This window comes from Schistocerca americana, chromosome 4 (genome assembly GCF_021461395.2).
Source record: "Schistocerca americana isolate TAMUIC-IGC-003095 chromosome 4, iqSchAmer2.1, whole genome shotgun sequence".
Lineage (NCBI taxonomy): Eukaryota > Metazoa > Arthropoda > Insecta > Orthoptera > Acrididae > Schistocerca > Schistocerca americana.
Genome location: NC_060122.1, coordinates 61,350,569 through 61,366,878, shown reverse-complemented (window position 1 = coordinate 61,366,878; position 16,310 = coordinate 61,350,569). Strand labels below are relative to the sequence as shown.

Genomic DNA, 16,310 nt, shown 5'->3' with positions numbered 1-16,310 from the left:
TAACAGTCAACTCCTAATTATCAACATTATTCTGTAGTACAACCTTTAAATACTTCAAGTCTTTTTGATAGTTCTCCTTACAATGCTGTGCTCCAGACATATATTATCGGAAAACTTCTTCCTGTATATGATATTAGCAGACTCCTTTCAGCCAAGAATGTTATCTTTGCCTGTCACAGTCTGCTTTTTATGACCTCCGTGCTACCAACGGCGTTATGCCAAATGCTTGCAAGATACGAGAATTCAATTACTTTGTCTACTTCGTAGTTACCAGTCTTTATGTTAAGCTATCGCTACACTCCTGTCTGCTATTCACCATTACAGTAGTTTCTTTTAGTTTTACTGCATGTGCACGGTTTATTCTCACCGGACTTTTGTTACCATTCGACGGGTTCTGCAATGCTTCCTCACTTTCGCTGACGACATTAGAGTTATCAGCAAATCTCATGACTGATATCCTTTCACACTGAATTGTAACCCTAGTCCTGAACCTATTCTTTGAACCGCTTCTTCGATTTACAGACTTAACAGTACGGTTGAAAGAGGGCATTCCTGCCTTAAAACTTTTCTGATCGCAGCACTTCGTTCATTGTCATCTTGTGTTTCCCTCTTGGTCTTTGTACTTTCTGACTATTGCCCATCTATCCCTGTACTTTACAACTAGTAGCCTGATGATTTGTGACATTTTCCACCTATTTACGATGTCGAACGCTGTCTCCAGGTCGACAAAACCTATGACTGTATCATGCTTCTACTGAAGTGTAGCTTCCATTATCAAGAGCAACGATAGAACTGCCGCCCTTGTGCCGTTCTCCTCCTAAAGGCCAACTGATCATCTAACAGGTTGACAAATGGCACGTTGGCAGGTTGGCAAATGGCTTTTCCACTATTCTGTATGTTACTCTTGTTATTAACTTGGATGCCTGAAATATTAATTTGATTGTGGGGTAGTTAACGCATCTATCTACCGTTGCTTTGCTAAGCATTGTGTGTACGTTATCCACCGAAATTCAGACTCGTAGATTCTGATAAACAGCTTAAACAGTCGGTTGGTTTTCATTACCACTGATGATTTTAGAATATACCAAGCAATCTTATTTATGCCTTCTGCCTTATTTGACAGTAATTCTTCTAAATCCCCCATGCCTTGCACGTATCAGGGTGCTACTGCTCAAAGGAGCTTGAGACAGCGGGCGACTTTATTCCTCGAACTAACACAGAGGGAACTAGCTGGTGGTGGTGTCTCAGCAGGGAGTCCTTCTGTTAGCTATTTACTGTAACACCTCTTATTTGCGACCGGACGACAACTGGAGAATGCTGCACGCGCTGTTTACCGTTTCGTAATAACTGCACGAAGTGTTTGTTGCAAACACTGGTGACAGGTAGGAGTGGTTGCTTGTTGCAGACGGCGTGGTGAGCTACTCGATGCCGCAGGGCGACAAGCGCGGCGCCGGCTGGGAGTTCTTCGACGCGACGTACGACGGCCACTGGGACGGCGAGCTGCGCCGGGGGCTCGGCCAGCTGACGGACGGCCGCGTCGCGCCGGACACCTTCCGGGCCGGACACTACACGGCCGCCGACAGAGGTACCTGCCGCCCGCCACCTGCCACTGCCGCCCTAGACATGCGCTCGTTCTCCAACCAGCAGAGCAAAGGCGCGATTTCTTGTTGTATCCTGACTTCCCTGCCAGAGATCTAGTAGTGTTCAGAAAGGATACAGTTGGCGGTGGAGTACTTATTGATGTCAGAAGTAGTTTGCCATGTAGTGAAACAGAAGTAAATAGTTCTTGCGAAATACACTACTGGCCGTTAAAATTGCTACAACAAGAAGAAATGCAGATTATAAATGGGTATTCATTGGACAAATATACTAGAACTGACATGTTATTACATTTTCACGCAATTTGGGTACATATATCCTGAGAAATCAGTACCCAGAACAACCACGTCTGGCCGTAGTTACGACCTTGATACGCCTGAGCATTGAGTCAAACACAGCTTGGATGGTTTGTACATGTACAGCTGCCCATGCAGCTTCAACACGATACCACAGTTCATCAAGAGTAGTGACTGGCGTATTGTGACGAGCCTGTTGCTCGGCCACCATTGACCAGACGTTTTCAATTGGTGAGAGATCTGGAGAATGTGCTGGCCAGGGCAGCAGTCGAACATTTTCTGTATCCAGAAAGGCCCGTACAGGACCAGCAACATGCGGTCGTGCATTATCCTGCTTAAAAGAAGGATAGAGCCACGGGTCGTAATACATCTGAAATGTAACGTCCACTGTTCAAAGTGCCGTTAATGCGAACGAGAGGTGACCCAGACGTGTAACCAATGGCACCCCATACCATCACGCCGGGTGATACACCAGTATGGCGATGACGAACTCAAGCTTTCAATGTGCGTTCACCGTGATGTCGCCAAAGACGGATGCGACCATTGTGATGCTGTAAACAGAACCTGGATTCATCCGAAAAAATTACGTTCGTCGTTGAGTACACCATCGCAGGCGCTCCGGTCTGTGATGCAGCGTCAAGGATAACCGCAGCCATGGTCTCCGAGCTGATAGCCCATGCTGCTGCAAACGTCGTCGAACTGTTCGTGCAGATGGTTGTTGTCCTGCAAACGTCCCCATCTGTTGACTCAGGGATCGAGACATGGCTGCACGATCCGTTACAGCCATGCGGATTAGATGCCTGTCATCTCGACTGCTAGTGATACGAGGCCGTTGGGATCCAGCATGGAGTTCCGTATTACCCTTCTGAACCCACCGGTTCCATATTCTGCTAACAGTCATTGGATCTCGACCAGCGCGAGCAGCAATGTCGCGATACGATAAACGGCAATCGCGGTAGGCTAAAATCCGACCTTTATCAAAGCCGGAAACGTGATGGTACGCATTTCTCCTCCTTACACGAGGCAACACAACAACGTTTCACCAGGCAACGCCGGTCAACTGCTGTTTGTGTATGAGAAATCTGTTGGAAACTTTCCTCATGTCAGCACGTTGCAGGTGTCGCCACCGGCCCCAAGCTTGTGTGAATGCTCTGAAAAGCTAATCATTTGCATATCACAGCATCTTCTTCCAGTCGGTAAAATTTCGCGTCTGTAGAACGTCATCTTCGTGGTGTATCAATTTTAATGGCCGGTAGTGTAACATGACAATCGGACTAAACTATTAATTGGGTCGTTTTACCGACCCCCCGACCCAGAAGATATAGTTGCTGAACAGTTCAAAGAAAACTTGAGTCTCATTTCAAATAGGTACCCCACTCATACAATTATAGTTGCTGGCGACTTCAGTCAACCCTCGATATGCTCGCAAAATTATAAGTTTAAAGTCGGCGGCAGGCATAAAACCTCAGCCGAAATTGTACTGAATGCTTTCTCAGAAAATTATTTTGAACAATTATCTCATGAGCCTATTCGAAGCGTAAATGGTTGCAAAAGCATACTTGACCTCTTAGCAACAAATAATCCTGGACGAATAGGGAGTATCATGACGAACACAGGGATTAGCGACCACAAGGCAGTTGCTGCTAGGCCAAATACCGTAACACCCTCAACCATCAAAAAGAAACGCAAAGTACAGCTATTTAAAAAAGCTGATAAATATGCTCTTAACACCTTTTCAACAGACATTCTCGACTCCTTCCGATCTGAACATGTAAGCGTAGAAAAGATGTGGAATGATTTCAAAGAGATACTATCGACGGCAATTGAGAGATACATAACAGACAAATTAATAAGTGATGGTACTGATCCCCTACGGTACATAAAACGGGTCATATCTTTGTTGCAGAAGCAACGAGAAAAGCATGCCAAATTTAAAAGAACGCAAAAACCCGAAGATGGGCAAAGTTTTGCAGAAGTTCGAAATATAGCGCGTGCTTCAATGCGAGATGCTTTTAATAATTTCCACAACGAAACTGTCTCGGAATCTGACAAAAATCTCAAAGATATTCTGTTCATATATAAAGCGCACCAGTGGCAGCACGCAATCAACACCTTCACTGCGCGATAACAACGGTGAAGTCACTGTTGACGATGCCACCAAAGCTGAGTTATTAAACACGGTTTTCCGAAACTCCTTCATCAAAGAAATCGAAGTAAATATTCCTGAATTCCGATCAAGAACAACTGCGAAGTTGAGAAACATAGAAGTAGATATACTCGGTGTAGCAAAGCAGTTTAAATCACTTAATAAAGGGAAGGCCTCCAGATTTAGCAGTTACATACAACAGCTCGCTCACAGAAAGTTCCATACCTAAAGACTGGAAAGTTGCTCAGGTCACACTAATTCCCAAAACGGGAAATAGGAGTAATCCGGTGAATTACAGGCCCATATCACTAACGTCAATTTGCGGTAGGGTTTTCGAACATATGCAGTATCCGAAACTTATGAAATACCTCGAAGAATACGATTTACTGACACATAGTCAGCACGGGTCCAGAAAATATCGTTCTTGCAGAACACAACTAGCTCTTTATACTCATGAAGTAATGAGTGCTATCGACAGGGAATGTCAAATTGACACCATATTTTTAGATTTTCAAAAGGCTTTCGACACTGTTCCTCATAAGCTTCTTCTAACCAAAGTGTGTGCCTACGGAATATCGCCTCAGTTGTGCGACTGGATTCATGATTTCCTGTCATAAAGGTCACAGTTCGTAGTAATAGACGGAAAGTCATCGAGTAAGACAGAAGTAATATCCGACGTTCCCAAAGGAAGTGTTATACGCCCTCTATTGTTCCCGATCTATATTAACGACATAGGATACAACCTGAATAGCCCTCTTAGACTAGTTGCAGATGATACTAGTCTTGTAGAGTCATCAGATGACCAAAGTCAACTGCAAAATGATGTAGGTAGGATATCTGTGTGGTGCGAGGAGTGGCAATTGACCCTGAATAGAGAAAAGAGTGAAGTTATTCATATGAGTACTAAAAGAAATCCGCTAAATTTCGATTACGCGATAAGTCACACAAATCTGAAAGCTGTATCTTTGGCTGACTACTTAGGGATTACAATAACAAATAACCTAAACTGGAATTATCACGTTGATAATGCTGTGGTTAGAACAAACCATAGACTGCGACTCATTGGCAGAACACTTAGAAGGTGCAACAGACCTACTGAAGAGACCGCTTGCACTACACTCGTCCGCCCTATTCTGGAGTACTGCTGTGCGGTGTGGCATCCGCATCAGGTGGGACTGACGGATGATATTGAAAAAGTTCAAAGAAGGGCGGCTCGTTTTGTATTATTGCGAAATAGGGGAGATAGTAGTGTCACAGACATAATACGTGAATTGCAGTGGCAATAATTAAAACAAAGGCGCTTTTCGTTGCGACGGGATCTTCTCATGAAATTTCAATCAACAGTTTTCTCCTCAAATTTCGAAAACATTCTGTTCGCACCCACCAACATAGGAAGAAGTAATCATGACGGTAAAATAAGAGAAATCAGGGCTCACACAGGAAAATTTAAGTGCTCGTTTTTGCCAGCCGGGGTGGCCGAGCAGTTCTAGGCGCTACAGTCCGGAACCGTGCCACCGCTACGGTCGCAGGTTCGAGTCCTGCCTCGGGCATGGATGTGTGTGATTTCCTTAGGTTTAAGCCGGCTGGAGTGGCCGAGCTGTTCTAGGCGCTAAAGTCTGGAACCGCGCAACTGCTACGTTCGCAGGTTTGAATCCTGCCTCGGGCATGGATGTGTGTGATGTCCCTAGGTTAGTTAGGTTTTCTAAGTTATAGGGGATTGATAACCTCAGGAGTTAATTCCCATAGTGCTCAGAGCCATTTGAACTATTTTTTTGCTCGTTTTTCCCGCGCACCGTTCGAGAGTGGAACGGTTGCGAGAGAACTTGAAGGTTGTTCATTGAACACTCTGCCAGGCACTTAATTGTGAACAGCAGAGTAATCTCGTAGATGTAAATTTATATGATTAGGCCGCAGTTCACACTTAAGCAAGCACGGCTCGTGGTTAAAGGCCCTGAGAGGGAGCCGCCCCAAAATACACTCTAAGAAGAAAACATACGTAAAAACGACGTACCTAGAAGGATTATTACCTGAATGGGACGGAAATCGGTAGAACTGGCGTACATGTACCAACAAGCTAACAAATGATTACAGTTGAAGAAAACAATCGATGATTTATTCAAGAAAAAGATCTTCACAAATTGAGCAAGTCAATAACGCGTTGCATCACTCTGGCCCTTATGCAAGCAGTTATTCGGCTTGGTATTGATTCACAGTGGTGTTGCAAATCCTGTTGATGGATGCCGTCCCAAATTCTGTCCAACTGGGCCGGCTGGGGTGGCCGAGCGGTTCTAGGAGCTTCAGTCTGGAACCGCGCAACCACACGGTCGCAGCTTCGAACCTGCCATGGGAATGGATGTGTGTGATGTCCTTAGGCTAGTTAGGTTCTATGGGACTGATGACCTTAGAAGCTAAGTCCCATAGTGCTCAGAGCCATTTGAATCATTTTTTTTGTCCAACTGGCGCGTTAAATGGTCGAAATCGCGAACTGGTTGGAGGGCCCTACCAATAATGCTGTAAATGTTCTCGACTCTTCAGTTAGAGCCCATGACAGTCCTTGGAGAGTCTGTGGGTGAAGAGGACGACCACCAAGACGTATGTGAAGCGTATGGACGATGTGGTTTAGATCAAGACTTGCTGGCCAAGGCTGAGCTTGGCAAGCACGAAGACAGCCAACAGACACTCTCACCATGTGCGGGCGGGCTTTATCTCACTCAAATGTATGCACAGGATGGCTTGCTATGAAAGGAGGCAGAAGGGGTTGTAAATATCTTGGACGTACCGCAGTTCTGTAAGGGTGATGCAGATGACAGCCAACGGGGTCCTGCTATGAAAAAAATATGGCACCCCAAACCACCACTCCTTGCTGTCAGGAACATGGCGGCCAACAGTCAGGTTAATATTCCACGCTGATCAGGGCGTCTCCATTGACGTCGTCGGCCTGCTATCTAATTGAATGGAGTTGAATTGCTTTCAGTGGTGAATCCCGCTTCTAACTGAACCCCGATGACCAGCAATGACTTACCTGTAGATGCGTCCTGACTGTGGTGGAATACCAAAACGACTGACGCCCGCCATACTGCCCGACATCTACCAGTGATGTTCTGCGTTGCCATTTCTTTTCAAATCAGAGCCCTTCTTCTTGTCATCCACGGCATCCTTACAGCTCAACCTTACAAATAATTTGGCACGACACCCCTCTGGAGGACGCCCTACAACTCAGTCAATCCGAATACGAATAACTGCCGGCGTAAGTGGCAGAGGTGGACCAACACGTTATTGAGTTGCTCAGTTTCTGAACTGTGTTCTCTCGAATAAATAATCCAACGTTTTTGAACTTGTAATCATGAGTTTGTCTGCATATGTACATCACGTCTACCGGTTTCGTCCTATTCAGATAATTCCTTCGGTGGTACGTCATTTTCTCTGTCGCAGAGTGCACCTGTTAAAACATATTTTTCACAATTTGATTACAGAATTTAAATTATCAGGACACTTCTCGAATATTTCCCATATGAATTTACCTAGCGACTGTTAACGTTTTTCGAACATTTGATGTCGACTGACGTTTTTGAAACAGGTAGTAGCCACTCTTTAGGCTGCGCATTTAAATGACGGCTATCTCCACGCCGCAGAGCTATGGGGGGGGGGGGGGGATGTCTTCTGCGGAGTGGAGATTTTATGGGCCATTTCTTTCAGCCTGGTTTTTAGCAACCTCCACGTGACTTTCACATTCCGCTGCTTCGCGGCCGAAAACTTTTCTTTGAACGTCGTGCGTCATTGACTGAAGATTAACGTTTATACTTTACAGGGGTAGAATACAGTTTTTTGTTTCTGGCGCTGTCAATTCTACGTTCTGAAGGAATGGTGTTCTAAGATGTAGACGTCTCGCTAGAGCGCACTAGTGACGTATGTGCACAATCGACGGAGAGTTTCATGAATGATTCGAAGAACATGCACGCAAAACCTGTCAAATTACCTTCAATTATTTATAACCTTCTTTCTTGCGACTGCGCGATGAAGTGCATTATTACCGTGTTTCTTTTTGTGAATGTATTATGCTTGAATTTTTGTCGGTTTTATTATATTGGCAAAAACTGTAGCATACTTTGAGTCTGAAAGCAGCACAATATGAATTCAGTATGCATTTTATTAAGTAAATGTTTGGGTCATGGGTTTAGGATAACAGTGCAGGAACATCGTGCACGCAGACCCAACATAAAAATCAGTAAAAACATAAACAGTTCAAAGCCAAGCAGGGGCATTTATATACTTTCAGGCGACCAATAACCCGTCACATTTTTAGCTACAAAAATCCTGTTTCCCAACATATTAGTACAAAAACCCAAGATGAAAGTGACAAGTTTTGGAGAGCTCGTTAATGTAAGGTTTCATTTAAACTGCATATTTTCTTAACACTGTCGTATAAATACGGAAAACAGCAGATGTGATACGTTGGCTTCACAAACATTTACATCAACATAGAGGCTGCTCGGCTTGCTTCTGTCAATTATTCACAGAAAATGCCCCGTAAAGTCACGTAACATCACTATTTTGTCACGTAAACTCATAAACACCGCGGAATGGATACACACGATAAAAATTACACCTCTCGTGTTCGGAACTGAAAACACGAAAGCCATTAAGCGTGCAATGAAGATAAAATTCTCCAACACGAGTCTTTTTAGTACGGTTTATTGCGATGAAGTGTCGGGATATGTGATCTCGTCGGCTAAACGCGCTGCCTATAGATCTTTTCTTGACGTGATCTTTTCCTGTTATCTATTAGTGTAGTATTTGAAATTAATTACATTCTGAAAATTTTTTAGAAGAACCTGGCACCAAAGTTCCCGTAGTAAGTTTGGTAGTCATCCCCAATATGGAAATCACGAGCCGCGCCTTCACTTAAGTGTTTGGCAGGAAGTTCATGAAACCACTCTCAAAACATTTCTAAGACAGTTACACTCGCGAACAGCACATGGAAAAAATTAGCTCCTACTTCTTGCCGTGCGACCTATTATTTCTCTCATTCCTGTGTAGGTGGTAGACAATAAAATATTCATACTCTTCCCGCTCATTTTGCGTCTTCTATAGCAAAGAGTATTGAATTATTTTTTAGGCATGCCAACTAATTATTTTATTTATCGCGAGAACTAGCTTGGGGGAACCAGTACGAAACATATTAGAATCTATTTTGAATAATAATCATACACAAATTAAATAAAGCATAATTAATAAACAATAGTATTTACAGCAGCCGTCCGCACTACATTCGTCTTTCTCTACGTGCGTTCACCCTCATACATCTAGCCATTCCTTCCTCTCATGCCGTTCTAGACTGTGTTCTTGGATCTCTGCTTATCAGAGGGCAGAAACGTTCTGTTAAAAAATATATTTTTTCCAAAAATTGGCATTGTTTTGAACAGCAGGGCGTAATGTGAAACTATTCTGTCTCAGTACTCAATATTTCTCTCATTCGTAAGTGACCACTCTTTTTCAACCAGTTTATGAGCACAAGATATATTGATACAAAATTTTAGATCGGCAGGTTGTGCAACTAGAATGAGATCTAACGGATAGGCCGCTGTTGGATGCCACACGACTGATAATAACCATGTCGAAATGTTTTATTTAAAGGTACTTAAACATTTGGGTGCGTATATTTTACCTAAAACCCTGAAGTTGTAGCTCTTAAAATTCTATTCAGGAACGCTTTTTTCCTAGTACGAACATTTTATATTCCGAAATAGATTAAAGACACCAATGGTTCTTTCTCTTATTGATTTTCATTCCATTATCTTTCCTCAGTCTCCCACCTGCATACTTTTTCCTGCATGGTTTTCTCACTTAAGCTTAGTTCACCTTCTATGATGTACTTAATAAAAGCTTTCTTTTACGATTTTGATATCTTCAATGGATCCTCCTCCAGATATCATGTAAACTAAAATAATGAATTTTTGTTTCAAGAGCAAGGCATAGTTCAGCGTGAATAAACATTATATAACAGGTGTGGTCAAACAAAAAATCTTTTACAGCATCAGATTTGTAAGCCCTATCTTCGTAATAATTTCACTTACAAACAACAAGATTGTCAGATCGTTTTAGGACATTTATAGAGGGTGATTCGAACGAAATTTAAGCCATACACATACACATACGAAAAAAAGTTCATGTCTTAAATGGCTCCACTGAGGTTATCTTCTTCTTTAAGGTAACAGTTTAAAAGAGAACGAGTTAGGTTATCATTTGTTAGATTATTCTGCTTGTTCAAGATATCTTCGAGGTTTTTTAACTATATCATAATCTGCGTGATCTAAATACCTACCCCGAAAAAAGAAATACAACATCCTCAAAGGAATGTGTTCAATGGCACCAGGGTACAATATGTGCGACTGAGTGGAGCTGGTGATAAGAGATTCATCTGACATGGTCATATGCGATCAAATGGTGCTCTGTAGGCCTATCTGTGCCCCTCCTGTTTTGACTCTGTAGCCATTAACTGTGCTGAGTTTAGTGCTGAACTGTGCCTCCAATATTCACTCTAGAGTACAGCTAAGTCTCATCGACGAGTAAATATTCCTGTCTGTTGAACAGCTTCGATCATTTCAACGAACCCGGTAGAAGCCGGATGGTCATATCGATGGATTAATGGACATGATGGTTAGAATGTATCGGTGGTGTGTGGCTGCTTCCAGCAGTGGTCAGCGGAACATTCCCACACCTGTAGACCAGGTTCTGGAAGTCCGCGTAGTACACACGCACGATGAAGTCCAAGAATTTTTCGAGCAGCAGTGGCCGACTGACAGGGCATATGCTACACCTGCTGTACCATTAGGGTACATTGGGAATGGTCTGCTTGTGGCAGGACTGAGGTCACATGTGCCTCTGGCCAGATTACCATTGACGACACGACGCCACCAAACATGGCTTGTCTGGTGTCGTCGAAGAATTGACTGGAGAATTCAATATCGCTCTGTTGTCTTCAGTGATGAGGACAGGTTCTGTCTGCTTGCTAGTGTAGGACCTACAGGCATGACATAGACCTGGTGACCTGCCCATCCCAGCGTGCATTTGTCCACGACACACAGGTTCCATTTCAGGCTTCATGGTGCGTGGGGGCCATCTGTTACAACTCGCGGTCTCATTTCGCAGGTTAAAGTGATAAGGCTGTCGTCCCTGTGCTAATGCCATTTCTTTCACAGGAAGGTGATGTGCTTTTTCAGCACAATGCAAGAAAAGAAACGGCTCTTCGTGGTGTACAACAACTACCCGTCCAGAAAGATCGTCAGATTTCTTTCCAATTGAACACGTATGGGTCATGAAGAAGCGGGAATTTATTCTATAACACCTACATAAGACATTGTGAAAACGCAACGAAAGGTGCAGCATACTTTGGGTAGTCTGCCGTAGGATACCATTCAGTAGCTTTATGACTGTCTGCATGCCAGCATACACGCCTACGTTGCCGCCAGAAGTACACTGTGTACTTATGCGACTATCTGGACTTCCTTTACTGTGACATATGTGTTTCAATTGTTCTAAATTCATCACCTTCTCGTTCATTGATGAAATACCTGTCAACTAACCTGTCCGTAAAATAACATGTCTTTGAGGGTGTTGCATTTTTTTGGGTAGCGTCGTTTTGGCTTTAACACGTTGTTGTTAACCTATTTCTTTGTTAATCCTTTACTTCAAATGCTGGAATGTCAAACTTAGAATGTCAGATATTTTATTCACTGGCTGGTTTCCTCCAACAGTAGTTAGAACTGGAGTCGCTGGTTGACTCGATAGCGCTGTTTCCTTGCACCGCTCAATTACTGATATTGAATGTCAAATACCTGACTTTGTACTCGTCGTGTAAGCACACCTTTATGATTGTGATTTGTGGTTCTCTCGTCTCATCTGTCGTCACTATGTTGTGCAGGCCAAGGATGGGTCGGCTGGAGGAACGACACCCGCGGAGGGCAGCCCGTTGAGATTAAGTTCGAGTTCGACAAGGTTCGTGAGTTCAACGCCGTGCACATATTTTGCAACAACCAGTTCACGCGGGATGTGCAGGTGAGTGCGTGAACATACCTGAACTATCTACATTGCATTACCCGCTGTAAGTCGCTTCCTGTCTCTGAATTCTTGCGACACTTTGCGTTGCCCGAGCGCCAGGCGACGCGCTTTGTCGACTCAGAGATGACAGTCAAGTCGTCCTGGGTTCCAGTGCAGGTGTTCTCGGAGGCGAACGTGCTGTTCAGCGTTGGCGGCAAGATCTACGAAGGCGAGCCCATCACCTTCACGTACATGGAGGACCGCATCTTCGAGAACTCGCGCAACATCACCATCAAGCTGCATCATCGTGTGGGCCGCTTCGTGAAACTCCGGCTGCACTTCGCCAACAGGTGGATCATGATCAGCGAAGTTTCTTTTGACTCTGGTGAGTAACTCTTACACATGCGCCATAGTAAATGTCTACTCCAAACGCTCCCATGCACACATCAACGAAAGTTTTACCTCATCCCGATATGTCGTGCAGGTGTGTTGCTATTGTGACAGTCCCCATGTCGGTCGGATGGTCGTGCCTGGCATTGTTTGGAAATTACCATCAGCACTACCTACGCGTAGACCACCACACTTCAGCGAAGCGCAGCATTTCACTTGAAATTAAGCACCAGCAGAGACGCATTAGAGGCGTCTGTGGCACAGCGAAGTGAACGTCTATCACGCCAGGGAGGACAGTGGCGACCAATGATCAGGTTCGCATCACCATGTTAAGCGCAATAGCCTTGTGAAACAGGGAAGTTGTTCAACGTATGACCCTGCGTCAAAGTTATGTGGTGCGGATATGATGTGGTGCGCTGAGGACCTACGCTGCACAGGCCGGGCACGTTGACAGGTGCACAGGATGACAGATACCTATGATATTTAAGTCAAAGGAACCGTGATGTGAGTGTTTCAGAACTGAATTCGACGTTCGGGGAGGTTTCAGGATTTCGCGTTTCGCATCAACTTGTTGGGAGACGATTTCATGTTGCGAATTTGTATTCCCATCGACTATGGCGACGATGACGTCGTACACCAAACACCATGGACAGCGTTACAGATTGACAAGAAATAATGCAGAGTGGACGTCCCAGGATTGAGGTCGGAGGTTGTTTAAGGACGAAACTCGGCTCTGTTTGTACCCTGATCATCGCAGACAACGTGTTTGGAGACAACTCGGTGATATCGAACGACTCCAACACCGCTCTCAAATGTGCAACAGGATAGTGGTGCTGTAATGCTCTGTGGTGGCGTTACTTTGAGCCACCGTACACCTCTCGAATATGTTGAGGACACTCTCACTGCTCTACGGTACAGGGACGAAATTCTGCAATGAATACTTGGACCAAATCGCCCACATGTTGGTGACAATTTCATCTTGATGGAAGATCACTCACCTGTTCTCGTAAACATGTTCCTTCAGAGTGGCAGGTCACCAGAATAAGGTTGCCTACCTCTTCGCCAGACATAAACCCAAACGACTCTTCCGTAGCATTGACCGAAACGACCTGCGTTTGGACGTCGACAACGACAATGTATTCTGCGCGACTTACTCAGAATCATTATTGAAGAGTGGGACAGTTTGGAGCAGGGCTGGTTTGAAGATGTCATCAATGTGCACGATGGATTAGACCCGGAATTCTAGCAAGGGGCCAATCCATCACGTATTGACGTCACTCGGGAGTGCTGTCTAAAACACCGCATCGGAAACAGAAGATTCTATCGTCGTACAAAGGTTTATTTCTTGGTTTAGTGATATGGACACACTGCAAAGGAATATAAACCCGTGCTTCAGAGCTAATTTTTTGTTTCTGTGCCATGAATTTCGAAATAAAGGGGTGATGTAAGAGTTTGGCTGATGTACTTACCGCACATGAGGTTCTTTCAAATAAAAACCAGCTTTACGCTCGCTTAAATGAGCTTTTAACAACCAGTTACTGTGTCTCCATAAACATTTTCAAGCAAAGTAACGAGCTTCATTGTGTTAATTACATGTAAACTTGAACTAACGATTACATCAAAAGTGCATAGCTTGCGTGCTGCAGAATTTTATAAAATTCAGAGAAAAAATGGTTATTAAGAACAACAATGTATGTTTTCCACCGAAAGATTTTAATCACGATATAAGGAGAGGTCATATCTAGCGCAACGCTTAGGGAACTGCTGACGTGGAAAAACGAAGAGTGACTTGAAATGTCGGTAAGGTTTCAGATATTCTACCCTCCTTGCCCCATCCTTTTCATCCCGTATGTTGTTGTGGTTGTGGTCTTCAGTCCTGAGACTGGTTTGATGCAGCTCTCCATGCTACTCTATCCTGTCCAAGCTTCTACATCTCCCAGTACCTACTGCAACCTACATCCTTCTGAATCTTCTTGGTGTATTCATCTCTTGCCCTCCCTCTACGATTTTTACCCTCCACGCTGCCCTCCAATATATCCTGTATATCACAGTTTAATTGTGCTGACAATCCAAAATACACTCACGAGAAAATGAAGCAGTGGTATGTATCTAGTAGCGTGAAACATCACCTATCGCCCTTATTATTGTGACGATTCGTCATCAACTGATCTCCAAATGCCATAGAAAGCATCGGACAATCCAAAACGGAAAGAGATTCATCGGAACTGTGTCCAAAGTCCACACAACTTACTCCATGGTATGTCATATGCAATCAAAAGAACAAAAGTAAGGTAATTTGGTACATTTCTGAAGCGTTTGGGGGATCTAGTTCTTTTTCTGTTGAAGGTACTTGTTGCTCTCAGAGTGCTGTCGACGGACATCAATAGAATTGTTGACCAGTGGAAGGTAATAACACATCTGTGAAGGGTCCCATTTCAAACCATGTCATCACCCCGAACACGCTTTCATCTCCTGCCCAAGCGGTGCCCTGTTGGTAAGCTCTATACACAGCGTCATGTTATGTTTGTGAGGGAACTAAGTACCCTGCCATCAGCATGTATGTAGAACGTGACGCCTAAGTCTACTTGACCGTTTCCATGCGTTGGACGTGTAATGATGTCGTTACTGCGCTCGTGCAAGTCCCTTTACTCTTCGAAGCACAGTTGACAAAGATACACGTAAGGATCGAAGGCTTCTGCACTTCATTAGGAGGAAGTTTTTCTGGATGACCTAGATGTTCACTGTAGCTCTAGTCCTTTACTGAACTGTCAACGCTTTGCTGCACAGTGTCTCAACCGCTCGTTATTACTATCCATTATAATCCCCACCGACCCGTGTCATCGCCATTTCCAAAAGAAACCTCTGTCTACGGTATTGGCATTGTGTACCAAAACTGAAGCTACTCGTGTGCTCCTATTAAGCATGTTATTTATTTCATTCATAATGAAATAATGTATCGTTTTAAAATAATTTTCTGTAGTTATCTTATTTAAATCAAAGCCATAGTTCTTTCTTTCTAGGACACTGAGGTAGTTTTATATAACATTGTCGGAGAACAGCGATATTGTTGTGATAAAATGATTTAAAAGCAGTCTTGCTCCCACCCGTTATTAACTTCTGACCGGTTTCGGTCTTTCAATTACGGGCCATCATCAGATTTTGCACCACCTGGATGACGGTGATGGCGGCGCCTGACCCGCTGTTGATGCCTCAGTCACTGTTACTGATCAGTCACTCTGATGATGTGATGATGGCCCGTAATTAAAAGGCCGAAACCAGTCAGAAGTTAATATCGGCTGCTTTTAAATAATTTTAACAGTGAGGTAGGTTTGTGTACCGCAGCTAATGACGATGTGTCCTGCGTTGCAGTGATAGCGCACGGCAACTTCTCTGAGGAGGTGCTGCCCGCGCAAGACGCTCCGGCGCAAGACGTGTTCATCGAGAGGGACCAGCAGCACGCCGGGGGACGGCCTGGTGAGTACGACTCGTCCCTGTAGCACTGGTACCTAGCTGTTTCTGCACTCGTACGCCGGCAGCTGCCACTGCCCGCTGCAGAAGGACTGAGCACTCAGGATACTAGTTCACTGGGCTCACACCCTCTCCGGCACGGAAAAGCTCACCAGTCAACTGGAACACTTTGTTTTCTGTAAGAAGTGCTATATGTGGCACAGAGTTTTGGTGAGGAGAATGTCAGATAACAACTGTACCGCTGGGGACGATGAAACGTTGTGATTAGTGCGATTCTTCCATAATGTTGCACGTTATCCGTAAACCTTCAACGTTATTGTGATCTTTCATAGCTTTGATTGCTGATAATCACTTGACACCAGTACCTATGAGTT

The 16,310-nt window shown here is 44.3% G+C and overlaps 1 protein-coding gene across 1 annotated transcript in view; it reads left to right on the top strand.

Annotated features, from left to right (window-relative positions):
• Positions 1–16,310, top strand: part of LOC124613048 (discoidin domain-containing receptor 2-like) — a 116,565-nt gene that overhangs the window by 47,660 nt on the left and 52,595 nt on the right. The window contains exons 5-8 of the mRNA XM_047141623.1: positions 1,406–1,585; positions 11,963–12,096; positions 12,256–12,463; positions 15,838–15,942. Of these exons, the coding sequence (XP_046997579.1) occupies positions 1,406–1,585; positions 11,963–12,096; positions 12,256–12,463; positions 15,838–15,942 (627 nt within the window). The remainder of the gene's footprint in view (positions 1–1,405; positions 1,586–11,962; positions 12,097–12,255; positions 12,464–15,837; positions 15,943–16,310) is intronic.